General features: G+C 48.4%; 1 protein-coding gene across 3 annotated transcripts in view; it reads left to right on the top strand.

Annotated features, from left to right (window-relative positions):
• Positions 1 to 635: 635 nt before the first annotated feature.
• LOC120872403 (cytochrome P450 2B4-like) overlaps positions 636 to 14,716 on the top strand; it is a 15,424-nt gene continuing 1,343 nt past the window's right edge. The window contains exons 1-9 of one of the 3 annotated variants that reach the window (XM_040252740.1): positions 636 to 838; positions 6,221 to 6,383; positions 6,532 to 6,681; positions 7,976 to 8,136; positions 9,559 to 9,735; positions 10,197 to 10,338; positions 11,882 to 12,069; positions 12,243 to 12,384; positions 12,601 to 13,155. In XM_040252740.1, the coding sequence (XP_040108674.1) occupies positions 668 to 838; positions 6,221 to 6,383; positions 6,532 to 6,681; positions 7,976 to 8,136; positions 9,559 to 9,735; positions 10,197 to 10,338; positions 11,882 to 12,069; positions 12,243 to 12,384; positions 12,601 to 12,725 (1,419 nt within the window). In that variant the 5' untranslated portion in view covers positions 636 to 667 and the 3' untranslated portion in view covers positions 12,726 to 13,155. Of the gene's footprint in view, positions 839 to 6,220; positions 6,384 to 6,531; positions 6,682 to 7,975; positions 8,137 to 9,558; positions 9,736 to 10,196; positions 10,339 to 11,881; positions 12,070 to 12,242; positions 12,385 to 12,600; positions 13,156 to 14,716 lie in introns of those variants that run through there. The other 2 variants (XR_005723238.1, XM_040252739.1) reach the window with 2 other exon arrangements.

Here is a 14,716-nt window from a genome sequence, read left to right as displayed (position 1 = left end):
TCTGTGGCTCTCACAGAAGGGAGGGTGAAGGAAGGCGGGCTGGAGAGAAAAAGGCTGAGTGTCTGCAAGCCCTGTAGTGACAGGGACTGTCCGATGCAGACACACACACACAGACTCCCACACACGGACCCACCGCACCAACACCACCGCGAAAACACAGGCACACCTTCAGGTGTGAGACCCCACATAAATACATAGAAGTCCACACACGTGTGGAGACACATGCATAAGCACACTCACATTCATGTACAGAAACACACATGGGCATGTTCACATAAATACAAACCCTCTTTCACGTGTAAGAATCACGCAAGCACACACACGCAAGCAGGTATGCACCGAAGTATGTAAACACAAACCCACTAACATAGCTAAAGCAGGGAGATAGCGGGTGCTCTCCATACCCACAAAAGTAAACAGACTGGTGTGGGCCTTGTCATTGCTACCATGGTGTCTCTGCCAGCATCTAGGGAGGGGCTGTAGAGGTATCAGGGGAGCAGGTCAGCTGACTGTCAGAGCAGGAGGTGTGCGCTCCTTCTCTTCTGAGTTCACACTCTTGGAGGATGCCAGGAAACGGATGATGTTACATAACTGGGTGTGGGGACAGGCTTAGTATAAAAGGCTCAGCCAGAAGCCCAGCAGGTTGGAAGACCATCAGACTTCGGCCATGGAGCTCAGCGTGCTCCTTCTCTTTGCTCTGCTCACCGGCCTCTTGATCCTCCTGGCCAGAGGCCGCCCAAAGGCCCATGGCCACCTCCCGCCTGGCCCCCGTCCTCTGCCCTTCCTGGGGAACCTTCTGCAGATGGACAGAAAAGGCCTGCTCAAATCCTTCCTGAGGGTGAGACTCAGGTGGGCGGGATCTGAGGGTGGCTCCTTGCCTCCGTCCTTGGTAGGTGTGAGGCATCCTTCCAGGCTCAGGGCTGGGCTGTGGGAAGTTCGCTGAGGAAGGGATGTGGAGCTGAAGTGTGGTGGATGGCGATCAGGCAGTCAGAGGCGTCCCTTGCTCAGTTGGAAGTGTGTGGGCACCGTCCCTGGAGAGGGCAGGCGGGCGTGCAGTGGTGTCTGGGTGTGAGCCAGGGGTGTAGAAATCCCTGCTCCTCTGTCCCCTTCTCCCGAGTCCCTGCCTGCTAGAGGGAGAGAGGGAGAAAAGGGGTGGTAGTACCCGTCAATAGGTTTCTCCTCTGCCGACAAAAGCTGTCAAAGATTGGTTCCAGCCAGCGCCAGACAAAGAGGAGGAGGGAGGGAGAACAGCACGGGAGGCCAGGTCCAAAGTTCTTACTAATCATAAACATTAATGTGCAATGAGTAGCTGACACTGGAGTGTTTACCAGGTCCTGCATCACTGCTCTCTAGGCACGATTTCATGACTGATGATCTATTTATGTATTAATAATGGGCTTCCCAGGTGGTGCAGTGGTAAAGAATCTGCCTGTCAGTGGGTTCGAATCCTCTGTTGGGAATATCCCTTGGAGTAGGAAATGGCAACCCACTCCAGTAGTCTTGCCTGGAAAATTCCATGGACAGAGGAGCCTGGGGGGCTACAGTCCATGGGGCTGCAAGGAGTCAGACATGACTGAGCAACTGAGCACCCCCACCATGTCCTCTACACCCGTGAGCCCACTCCCCGACAGGTTAGGCTTAGGAAGCCCTTGACAGTGACTTCCAGCAGCACCAGGGGCCTCTGTCCCCTCTGCACAACCCCTGCAGCCACCACACTCCTGAGTCTTGGGCTTGTCATGTGTTTGATTTTTTTTTTTGAGCTCCGCTGGTTCTTTGCTGTGGTGTGCCAACTTCCTCTAGCTGTGGTGTGCCAGCTTCACTTGGAGCGCACAGGCTCTAGAGTGCGCAGGCTCGGAGCTCGAGAGCTCTCTAGTTGCTGCCCTCTGGTTTAGTTCCTCTGTGGCATGTGGGATCCCTGACCAGGGACTGAACCCGTGTCCTCTGCATTGGAAAGTGGATTTTTAACCACTGGACCACCCTTCGAGTTTAAGGGAGAGTGTTTTATCACAGATGTGGAGGCCCCAAGTGCATATTATTTCGTTTTCATCACAAGGGTAAACACCATGGACTTTCAAGGAAATACCTGCACTTAGTTTCTTCACTCAGAACTGTGTGGCTAGGATTTATTTGTATTGTGGAGGGAATTCAACAGGTCTTGTTTACAACACCTTGTGGGCTAGAAGAGGTGTCGGCTTCACCTTAGAGAAATAGATAGTGAGGGCAGCCCGCGGAAGGCACTGGTCCGTAGTTACACCCTGGGACTTCACAGAGGGGACGTGCGAGTCCAGCATGGAGGCCTTTTCTTCTCCTTCATAGAGGGAAGCTGCCTAACAATTTGTTATTTTATTTATTGTTATCACATGCATACTCAGTCGTGTCTGACTCTTTGTGACCCCATGGACTGTAGCCTGGCAGGCTGCTCTGTCCATGGGATTCTCCAGGCAAGAATGCTGGTGTGGGTTGCCATGTTCTACTCCAGGGGATCTTCCCAACCCAGGGATCAAAACCCCTTCTCCTGTGTCTCTTGACAACTTGGGGATCACTAAATCCTCTGGGCGTTTAAGGCACGGTGGATCCCCTCCCCCACAAATATTCACATTTTGCATACATTTTTGCTACAGACCCCCTAAATCTCTTCTAGAGTCCTTGCAAGGGTTCTCTGTGTGTCTGTGATCCTCTTGTTTTCCTGTCGTGTCATGCAGCATGTGGGATCTTAATTCCCCAACCAGGGATTGAACTCGTGCCCCCTACAGTAGGAGCTTGGAATTCCAACCACTGGACCACCAGGGAATTCCCCATGATCCTCCATTCTCATTGTGTCTTTGGAGAGAGAGAGAGAGGTTGAGAGAGAAAGAGGGAGGGTGGGGAGGGAAGTAAAGAGATGTCATATGTTAGTAGGTGTCATGATTTATATCCAAATCCTTCTGGAGTCAGACAGATGAGGGTTTGTGTTCCAGATTCAACTCTTACTCATTGAATCTTAGCTTTTCTTCAGCAAGATGAGGTCGTGATGATAAGAATGCCTGCCTCATAAGAGAGTTGTGAGGACTAGACAGTGCGTAGAGCTTGGTATACAGTAAGTGCTCATTAATACTCGATCTATTCATTCATTCAATGGTAACTTACTGGGCACCTTCTGTGTGCCCAGAAACATTCTAGGCATTGGTGATATGGCATTAGACAGGGCACACAAACAGAGAAGGAAATATTGGGTTGGTAAGAACTATGATTAAAATAAAGCGAGGTGATATTTTCAAGAGTGGCGGGAGCTACAAACCAGGGCTCTGTGACAACCTGGAGCAGTGGGATGGGGCGGGAGGGGAGAGGGAGGTTCAAGAGGGAGGGGACATAGGTGTGCCTACGACTGATTCATGTTGACATACGGCAGAAACCAGTGTAATGGTGTAAAGTCATTGTCCTCTAATTAAAAATAAATACGTATATTTTAAAAACTGATAGGAGTTACTTGAAGCTACTTTAGAATGAGTGGTGAAGAAAAGGCTCCATCTTGCCTTGTTGCTGATCAGACACCCTGAAAGATGCCTGTGGAAGATATCAATGAGCGACAGGTATCAGTGCCAGAACTCAGAAGCAGGAGCAAGCTCAGCATGTCTGGGGAGCCCCAGGGAGCCTGGATCTGTGCGATCAAAGGACCTGTGTGAGTGGGTGGAGGTGTCAGAGGGGTGATGGGCAACATCATGTAGGCTCTGTCCACCGTGGGGAAACTTCAGGCCTTACTCAGGGGAGTAGGAGTGCTGGGTGGTTTGAACAGGTTAGGGATATTAATTTGCATTTTAATCAGATTGCTCTGGTTTCAAGATAGGGTGGGTTGTGCAGTGAAAGGATTGTGGGTAGCACAGGAAAGGAAGTAAGGAGACCAGCAAGGGAGGTTTGCAGAGATCACTGTGAGAGAGTTGTCAATAAACTTAATCGTTTTATAATTTTAAGTCAACTTTTTAAATCAATTTTTGAAATTGCAGTATCGGTGGTTTACCAAGTTTTGCTGATTTCTGCTGGACAGCAAAGTGATTCAGTTGTACATATACATGCATTCCTTTTTAAAAATCTTTTCCACTATGGTTTATCTCGGGATATTGACTATAGTTCCCTGTGCTGTACAATAGGCCTTCATTGTCTTTCCCTTCCATATGTGAAAGCTTGCATCTGCTCTGCCCAGGCTCCCTCTCCGTTCACGTGTCCTCCCCCTTGACAACAGCCAGTCTGTTCTCTGTGTCTGCGATTCTGTTTCTGTTTCTTAGGTATGTTAACTTGTGTCATATTTGTTTCATTTGTGTCACTTTAATTTCTTTACACTGTGTTACCTTAATTTAATTATTATTTCTTTGGCCACATTGTGCAGCATGCAGAATCTTAGTTCCCTGACTGTGTCATACTTTAGCTTCCACATATAAGTGATATGCTGTTGGTCTTTCTTCTTCTGTAAGTCAATTTGTCATTGAAGTTTAACCTTTAGGGTAAAGTGCACAAATCCTAAGTGCTCGGTTCTGTGAATTTTCTCAAATGAACATACTGATGGAGTTGACATACAGATACATAACAACTTGGCTCATGCCCAGAAACCTCCTTAAGTTTCCCTTCCAGTCACTACCCTCCTATTATTCTGACATCATAAGTTCCTGTTATCTGTTTCTGAATTTCATATAAATACAATTATGACATATGAACTCTTCTGGGTCTAGTTGCTTTCACTCAACATTACATCTGTGAGTTTCATTCTTGTTGTTGGTTGTAGCAGTGGTTTGTTCTTTTTCATGGTTGCATAGTAGTCCACAATATGAATTCATCACTAGTTGTTTATTCCCTATGTTGCAGAGCATTTTATTATAAGGCATCTATGAATCTCTTTATTTTTTATTTTGCTGAGCACATGTATGCATTTTAGTTGAGTGTGTTTCTGGGAATGAAGTGGCTGAGTTACTCAGTATACCTGCCTCCAGCTTCAATAAATACTGTTGAGCTGTTGCCCCAGTGGCAAGACTTGATGTTATGACTTTTCAAATTTCATGATAACCCCCAGAAGGCCATCGCTTTACCTTCATGCCTCCCAAGTGGGTGGGTGGTTCTCTGGGGAAATTGCCAGGAGGCAGATGGGGGTTGAAGGTGGGTCACAAGAAGGATGATTTTTAAAAAAAATATTTTATTTATTTATTTTGCTTGTGCTAGGTCTTAGCTGCTCTTCACTGCAGCATGCAAATACTTAATGGGATCCAGTTCCCTGAGCAGGGATTGAACATGGGCCCCTGCATTGGGAGCTCAGAGTCTTAGCCAGTGGGCCACCAGGGAAGTTCCAAGAAGGATGATTCTTTAGTTGAGATGCCAAGGAGATCTCACCAGACTCAGCTAATATCACCTGGGCTTGGGTGAAATTATTAATAGGAATATTTAACCATCTGTGCTTCTTGGGGGGCTTTCCAGGTGGTCCTAGTGGTAAAGAACCCACCTGTCAATGCAGGAGATGTAAGAGACATTGGTTCGATCCTTGGGTCAGAAAGATCCCCTGGAGGAGAGCATGGCAACCCACTCCAGTATTCTTGCCTGGAGAATCCTATGGATAGAGGAGTCTGGCGGACTATGGTCCATAGGATCGTAAAGAGCTGGACATGACTGAAGTGACTTAGCACACACATGCTGCTTAAGACACCAACCAAGCCAACCAGTGTGGACTGGGCTGGGTCATGGGTTAATCTTTTAACTGCTGGGTTCTGGGAAGCAAAAAGGCAGACTGGGGTGTAAGGTCTTGGGGCAGTGGCTAGTCTTCAATCTATATGCAACTGTTTAATTGCCAATCTATATGCAAGTGTCTAATTGCCAATCTACACGCAAGTGTCTAATCGCCAATCTACACACAAGTGTCTAATCACCAATCTACACACAAGTGTTTTAGGGCTTCCCTGGTGGCTCAGATGGTAAGGAGTTTGCTTGCAATACAGGAGACCCAGGTTCGATCCCTGGTTTGGGAAGATCCCCTGGAGAAGGACGTGGCAACCCACTCCAGTATTCTTGCCTGGAGAATTCCATGGATAGAGAAGTCTGACGGGCTACAGTCTATGGGGTCGCAAAGAGTCAGAAACAACTGAGTGCCTAACACACACACACACACACGCACACACGCACACGTGTTCTGCTGGTTTAAAAGTGGAGATGGCGACAGAGGTGCACACTGACTTATAGCAACCCTGGCTGTGGGTGTGCTTGGCAGTTCCAACAGGAATATGGGGATGTCTTCACGGTGTACCTGGGGCCAAGGCCAGTGGTCATAATATGCGGGACAGAGGCCATTCGGGAGGCCCTGGTGGACCAGGCCGAGGTCTTCTCTGGCCGAGCGAAGATCGCCGTTGTTGACCCAGTCGTCCAGGGAAACGGTAAGGGCCTCAGGGCCACTGGGAAGGGACAGGGGATGGAGGATGGGGATTGGGGAGGGTGAGGCTGGGAAGGGAAGGTCAGCGGTGGAGCGGGACCCAGAGTCTCCTTGAAAATTCTTCTGCAACCCAAGCCTCTCCTAAACCCTAGGTGTTGTCTTTGCCAACGGGGACCGTTGGAAGGCCCTTCGGCGATTCTCTCTGGCCACCATGAGGGACTTTGGGATGGGAAAGCGGAGCGTGGAGGAGCGGATTCAGGAGGAGGCTCAGTGTCTGGTGGAGGAGCTGCGGAAATCCCAGGGTGAGCCCTGGGGCGGGGGTGGGCAGGAGAGAAACACGGGGAGCTGTGTGAGGACTGTAGCCCAAAGTCAGAGGGTATAGGTGGGCAGAGACAGAGATGTAGAAACAGAGAGGAGACAGAGCTTGGGAGACCATCAGAGGAGCAGGGACAGAGAGAGGGGCAGAAAGACGGGGCAGAGGTGCGTAGGTGAGAAATGCAGGGGCAGGAGAGATACAGAAGTGTAGTGTCAAGAGGAACTCGAAGACGACTCAGACAGTAAATAGCACGTTAATTGCCTGTGTTCAGGGGAACCAGTTCATGGTTTGATTGCATCTGTCAAGGGGAAAAATGTGACTTCAATAAAAAGAAAGTAAAGAGAGAAAAAGAGAAAACTACAGACATTTTTTTTTAAAGGACAAATTGTGTTTTCCTTTCTTTAGGTGAACAACTGGCAGTGAGCAAGGGGGGCAGTCAGGGTTTTCTGCTCTTAGGAAGTCAGGTGGGCACTTCTGGTGGTTTTAGGATTCCTCAGAAACGTGTGTCTGAGACACAGAGGTGACAAGATGCTTTCTTAAGAGATTTTGAGACATAAATGGAGAGTCTGGGAGGAAGAGGCAGAGCCACAGGGAGCTGTAGAGGCATAAGGACGGAGGGACTCAGAAGAAAGAGAAGAGACAGAGGGATTCAGATGGAGACACAGAGAGGAAGAAAGAGACAGAGATGGAGGGACCGAGGCAAAAAGAGAAGAGACTCAGAGAGGCAGGAAGGAACAACGGCAGAGAGAAACTGAGGCACGAAGATTAGAGAGAGACAGGCGCAGGAAAGGGTGTGCAAGGGGACAAGAGATGATGGACAGGCGAGCCCCAGGGAGAGAGACTGCACTGATCTGACACTCCTGGGTGCACAGCCCACCCTCCCTCCGAGCTTGGCACATCTAGACATCAACAATCAAGGGCAGAACAGTTCCCAAAAGACCAGAGAACTCTAGAGGTGGACAAAAACGATGGGGCGGGGGGTGGGCAGGGCGGACAGTTAAGGGACCAGGAGAACTGAGCTATGTAAATGGCACATGCAATTGATTGAACACCTGCTCTGCACCTTCTTCACAGGACTGAGATGAGAATTTAATAAAATAATATGTGAAGTGCTTAGAATAGGGCTGGCACAACTTCCAGGCTAGTAAGTGTTGGCTGTTATGATGCCGGTTTTTTTTTTTTTTTTTTTAATTGTGACTAAGTGATAGAGGAGAGTCACACAGAGACAGGTCCCCAGGCATTTGAGTCTGTGCCCTGCCGACCCACCCCTTTCCCTCTAGGAGCCCTCCAGGATCCCGTCTTCTACTTCCACTCCATCACGGCCAACATCATCTGCTCCATTGTCTTTGGAAAACGCTTTGACTACAGAGATCCTGAGTTCCTCAGGCTGCTGGAGTTGTTATTCCAATCTTTCGTGCTCATCAGCTCCCTGTCCAGCCAGGTCTGAGAGGACAGAGCTCAGGTGGACATCCAGGCAGGGGAGAGGGGTGATTTGCTTTTGTGAACCGGAAATGCAGCTTCCATCCAGAAGAGGGGCAAAGACAACAGAGAGAGAGACAGAGAGACAGGGACACAGAGACCTGGGGGAAGGGAGAGATGATGAGACAAAGACTGAGAGAGTAAGAGGAAGAAAGGGGAGTGACGGAGGAGGGAGAAACAGAGAGAGGAATCAAAGACACACACATGAACATGCTCCTTGTTTAAAACAAAATGATAAAGTTTGTCTTTCCCAGTCAACCTAGAAATACCCCCATTGTGAAAAGTGGAAGTGCTAGTCCTCAGTCCTGTCTGACTCTGTGATCCCATGGACTGTAGCCTGCCAGGCTCCTCTGTCCATGCAGTTCTCCAGGCACGAATGCTGGAAGCGGTTGCCATTTCCTCCTCCAGGGGATCTTCCCAACCCAGGGATCCAACCCAGACCCCGGCATTGTAGGCAGATTCTTTACCTTCTGAGCCACCAGGGAAGCCCCACCCCTACGGTATGTTAAGTTAAAAAGTGAAACTTCAGAAAAGCCTGCCTGGCTGTTGTTCTCAACCGAGAGTGCAGGTCAGAGTCACAGGAAAGAATATCGAAAATACAAATTCCCGTGACGTCCTAGTGGAGAGTCAGGCCTGGAAAATCTGGAAGGAGGTTCAGTTGAGTACGTGCAGAAGTCCAACATGGGGTTTCAATTTTCTCCTCTCCCAGAGAACCACAGAGAGGGTAAAAGTCTGGAAGGAGATCTGCCAAACAGTTAACCATGTTATCTCTAGAAGGACAGGTGAAGGAGAAATTCCACAGCATAATTTATACTATCCTGCATTTTTTGCAACTGTTGGCAACAAGTTAGTTGTTACATTTCTCATTAGGCAAAGCAATAGACGTATGCTCCCAAACAGTCAGCAGCTTCATTCTGTGTAAGCATCATATTATCAACGCCTGACACAGCAAGGATGATGCAAGAGGTGGAAAGAGACAGAGAGAGGTTTGAGCAGAACAGATAAACCGGCTGGGGTAGGCAGGGACAGGGCAGAGGGTGGATGAGCAGGAGACCCACGGAGATGAGGAGAGGTGGAAAGGAGAGAGAGAGGTGGGCCGGAGACTGACAAGAAGACACAAGGAGAGGGGCGAGATGCAGAAAGAGAAAAGTGAGGTCTCTTACACAGCGGGGACACACAAGCAGTGAGTGAGGGGCTCAGACACAGAGTAAGGGCTGGAGGCAGACAGAGACAGGGACAGGGAGACCAAGACACCCCAGAAAGGCAGAGAAAGGCAGGAAAACAGAGATCCCTTGTGAAGGTAGTAGGGGCCAGGAGGGCTGCCCCTCCCTGTGACCGGCTAGCTCAACCCTAGAAGGGCCTCACAGCCCCTTCTCTCCTGCAGCTGTTTGAGCTCTACTCCAGCTTCTTGAAGTACTTTCCTGGCTCACACAGGCAAATCTACAAAAACCTGCAGGAAGTCAACAACTTCATTGGCCGCAGTGTGGAGAAGCACCGTGAGACCCTCGACCCCAGTGCCCCCCGGGATTTCATTGACTGCTACCTGCTCCGCATGGAAAAAGTGGGATCTGGGAGAGGCAATGGGGGTGGAAGGGAGGAGAACAAAAGATGCGAAGTGAGAAGGGACGGGAAAGGAGTGGAGCAGTGGCGGGGGGGAGGGTGAGGGGAGATTCGTAAGGGAGCAGAGGGAGAGAGGAAAGAGTGGGGAGACGGTAGGGAGGAGACAGAGGTATGGAAATACAGGACAAGGGGGAAAACTGCAGCAGCTGGTGAAAAGAGTGGCAGAGGCAGAAAGAGACGCAGAGGAAGGGGGACAAACACACCAAAGAGATGCAAGATGATTGAAACAGAGCAAGACAGAGCGAAGAGAGATTGAGACGGAGATAGAGAGACGGTGGACACACAGAGCATAGAGGAAAGGGGGAAGGGCCAGACAGTGTGAGACCCAGAACCAGGAGAGAAGAGGGGTGGGCAGCAGGGCCCCCACCTCCCCTGATGTGAACCCCACCCACCTGATTTCAGGATAAGTCTGACCCCCAAAGCCAGTTCGATCATCGGAACCTCATCATGTCTACTCTGTCGCTCTTCTTTGCTGGCACGGAGACAACCAGCACCACGCTCCGCTATGGATTCCTGCTCATGCTCAAATACCCCCACATTGCAGGTGGGCAAGCTGGGGACAGACACTGGGGAGGGGTTCTGAGCCCTTTGCAGGTACAGAAATGGGGCTAGAGGTCTTTGGTGAATGGGAGAGGCAGCATTCCCCTCTTATACCAGGAGCCCTGAAGGTTGTTTTTGTTTTTCTTCTCACTTGACCCCTGACCAGGGATGGAATTTGCACCCCATGCTGTGGCAGTGTGCAGTCTTAACCACTGGACCACCAGGGAAGTCCCCCGAGCAGAGCAGGTCTTGAATGATCTACCCAACTAAGCCAGCCCTGTTGGTGGATGGATGAATGAAGAATCTGTCAATCTGGGGAGTTCCCTGGAGGTCCAGTGGTTAGGACTCAGTGCTTTCACTACCATGGCCCTGGGTTCAATCCCTGGTCAGGAAACTAATATTTGGCAAGTAGCGCAGTGTAGCAAAAAAAAAAAAAAAAATCTGTCCATCTGTTTTCCCACTATTTCTCCTATCACTTAAAGATCGACCCATCATTTATCCATCTGTCCTTTCAACTCATCAATCAACCCGTGCACTCAGATTCTTTCTTCTATGACTCATCTAGGATATATATATCCATGCCTTATTTGGACAAACTGGCTCATCTATTGATCATTTGAAACAGCGATTCATTGAACAAACTGTTTTTCACTGAGTCATCTGTTCCTTCCTTCATTCATGCGTCCATCTGTTTTTCTAAAATTGGTGACAGACCTTAATCCTTTCATCGCTTTTCACTCCATCCTTCATCCATCTATCTTTTCATTTATTTGTTTAATAATTCACTCATTTATTCACCTTGATTCATACATCTGTCATTCAGTCCCTCCTACCACCCACTCATTCCTCTGCTCACCTGTCCCTTTAAATGTACTCATTCACATGTTCTTCCATGAATTTAGCCACCCAGCCATTCACACGAGTCATTGGTTCATCAGATTCATTTATTTATTTGTCTATGGATCATTTAGTAATAAATTAACCTTTGATGAGTTAATAATGCATCCACTCATTAGCCTTCTCCCATTTACCAGTCTTTCCACCCATGAATTGATCTACCGATCCATCTACTGATTGATGTACTCATTTATTTACCCAGCTGTTCATGGGTTAATCCACTGGTGTATTTCACAACTATATTCCTGAGGACCTAGCACAGTGCCTCTCTATAATATGCACACAATAAATATTAGCTCACTTTCTACTCATCTTAGAGGAGGCACTTTGGTAGGTTCATAGCCTTGAGTTCTTAGTCTGAAATTCTGAGCAAAACTGGGCTGCATGTGTGGGTGTGTGTGCACTTGTGTATGTTGGGAGAGTATCCATAACATTCATTAGATACCAACGGGTAAGAAATCTTACAGTTTTCCCCCTTCGCCTCCTGCCACAAGCTGGTTACTCAGAGGGGTGTCAATGATCTAACCATTTCCTATAGGTTTTCTGGGCTCATTGGCCTGGAAATGAATGGACCAAGGTTCATAGAACATTGAAATGTGTTCCAGCATAGAAATATAAATGAGGTTCCCTGGTCCCATTCTTCTGTGCAGAGAGAGTCCACAAGGAGATTGACCGGGTGATTGGCTCAGGTCGCCCTCCAGCCCTGGATGACAGAGCCCAGATGCCATACACGGACGCAGTCATCCATGAGATTCAGAGATTTGCGGACCTCATCCCCATTGGTGTGCCCCATATGGTCACTAAAGACGCTCATTTCCGAGGGTACATCCTCCCCAAGGTATAGCACCTTACTGGGCTCCCATCTCTCCCTTGTGTGGGTCTCCTGGGTTCTCTCTCATCTGCCAACCTTGACCTCTTTTTGGTTTTATCACTCACCCTTGGTTCATTATATGTAGGGGTGGGTTGGGGGAGGAAATGGCAATATCTTTCAATCTTGTGACCCTCCCTCAGGGCACAGAAGTCTATCCCATCCTGAGCTCTGCTCTCCACGACTCATGTTACTTTGAGAAACCAGCTGACTTCAACCCTGACCACTTTCTGGATGCCAATGGGGCAGTGAAGAAAAATGATGCTTTTATGCCCTTCTCCATAGGTAAGCTGGGCCTGCATTCCAGAGTGCAGTTGCTGTGACCTCTTGAAGACAACCAAAGAGAGGTCTTTGTTCATTGAGCAGTTTATTTGTGCCAGTTGCTTTACCTGTATTAACTCATCTCATCTTCACGCCAACACTAGAGGAGGCTTGAGAACCAAGATCATATCCCAAAGGCACAGCTCTGTAAGGGGCACAATTATACCTCTCTACACACAGGTATCAAATCTGTTGAGCACCACTATGAGCCAAACATTTTATCAGAGCTTGAAGATGACACATCAGACAAGTCACGAAGAGACAGTTCCTGCCCCAGGGAGTTTACAGCCCAACAAGGGAGATAAGCATGGGTCATATGGTTACAGAAGAATCTATAATTAAGTGAATAAATGTTGCCGTGGGCTTAGAACTCCTTGACTAAAGTAAGTGCTCAGAGGCCAACTCTTATTCATGTAATGAATCATAATTATGATAACTGCTCTAATGGGGGCTTTGGGAACATCAAATAGGAAATACTGACTACTCCTGGTGGGTCAGTGAGAAAAAGCTTACCCTAAACAGTGTCTTCTAAGCTATGACATCATGGGGGAGTATCAACCAGCCACTGGAAGGCATGTTCTCTCAGAAGGAGAAGCAAGGGCAGAGCCTGAAGGTGGAGATGGCATGGCTCATCTGAGAAAGAACTCAGGAAGACTGGGATGTGGGTTACAGAAGAGAAGGGCCGAGAAGATAAGTGAAGAGGAACTAAAGAGCCACTTGATGAGGGAGAAAGAACATTCAGAACATGAAGATCATGGCATCCAGTTCCATCACTTCATGACAAATAGATGGGGAGAAAGTGGAAACTGGTAGATTTCATTTACTTGGGCTCCAAAATCACTGCAGATGATGATTGCAGCCATGAAATTAAAAGATGCTTGCTTCTTGGAAGAAGCCATGACAAACCTAGATGGTGTATTAAAAAGCAGAGACATCACTTTGCCAACAACGATCCATATAGTCAAAGCTATGGTTTTTCATTAGTCATGTATGGATTTGAGAAATGGACCATAAAGAAGGCTGAACACTGAAGAATTGATGCTTTTGAATTCTGGTGCTAGAGAAAACTCTTGAGAGTCCCTTGGACTGCAAGTAGAGCAAACCAGTCAATCCTAAAGGCAATCAACCCTGAATATTGATTGGAAGGGCTGATGCTGAAGCTGAAGCTCCAATACTTTGGCCACCTGATGAGAAGAACTGACTCATCTGAAAAGACCCCGATGTTGGGAAAGACTGAGGGCAGGAGAAGAGGGTGACAGAGGATGAGATGGTTGGATAGTATCACTGACTCAATGGACATGAGTTTGAGCAAACTCTCAGTGATGGTAAAGGATAGGGAAGCCTGGCGTGCTGCAGTCCATAGGGTCAACAAGAGTTGGACACAACTTAGCAACTGAACAACAAGGGTGAAGAGTTCAGCTGGGTGGGGCCTTGAAAACTGGGGGAAGTCTGAATTTGTTCTGCTGGAACTAGGGAGCCAGGGAGGGTCTTGACCTGCTTTGATTCACTCTCTCCCTATTCTCTGCTCTTTGATCCCAGCCAGAGGAAATCCCAATGCCCAGGTTCTCCTCCTTGGGGAGGAAGATGGACCCCAGCATCAAGTCCCTAGTTTTGAATTGCACCAGTGACTCCAGTGACTCGGGGCCTCTAGCTCTGCCCAGTGCAATGGTTTCCTCTCTCATTTCTTTCTAAATTTTTGGCTGCGCTGGGTGTTGTGTTGCAGGGGCCCTAGAGCATGGGGACTCAGCAGTTGCGCAGCCTCGGTTGCGGTATGTGGGAATCTTATTAATAGTTTCCCGACCAGAGATCAAACTAGTTACCCTGTATTGGGAGCTTGGAGTCTTATCCACTGGACCAGCAGGGGTGTCCCCTCCCTCCTTAGTTCTTCTTCAGTGAGAGCCAGGGCACCTGTGGGGTCTGGGCGGTGGGTGAGGGTCAGTTTCTCCATTAAACAGTCTTGTCCTAAGTTTTAAGAGAGGCAGAGATGTGGCAAACAAAAACAGAGACAGACAGACAGATGAGGATAGAGTGAGTGAGAAAGAGAGAGATGGGGAAAGACAGGAAAGACAGCGGTAGAGAGAGACTTAGAGTGAATATGAGATAATAGAGGGAGGTGGAGAAAGAAGAGGCTGAGAAAGAGTAAGAGAGAGGAAAAGGGAGAGTGACTTAAGCAGCGAGGAAGACACGCTGGAGGAGAGGAAAGGAGAGACTGTGCAGGGAGAGTGAAAAACGGAACAGTGTGGCAGGGAGGGTCAGACTCGAACAGAGAAAGGGAGTTACCTAAGATTCAAGAAGG

Source organism: Oryx dammah, unplaced genomic scaffold (assembly GCF_014754425.2).
Source record: "Oryx dammah isolate SB20612 unplaced genomic scaffold, SCBI_Odam_1.1 HiC_scaffold_13, whole genome shotgun sequence".
Lineage (NCBI taxonomy): Eukaryota > Metazoa > Chordata > Mammalia > Artiodactyla > Bovidae > Oryx > Oryx dammah.
The sequence above is the reverse complement of the archived record's forward strand: the minus strand, read 5'-3'. Positions and strand labels throughout refer to the sequence as shown.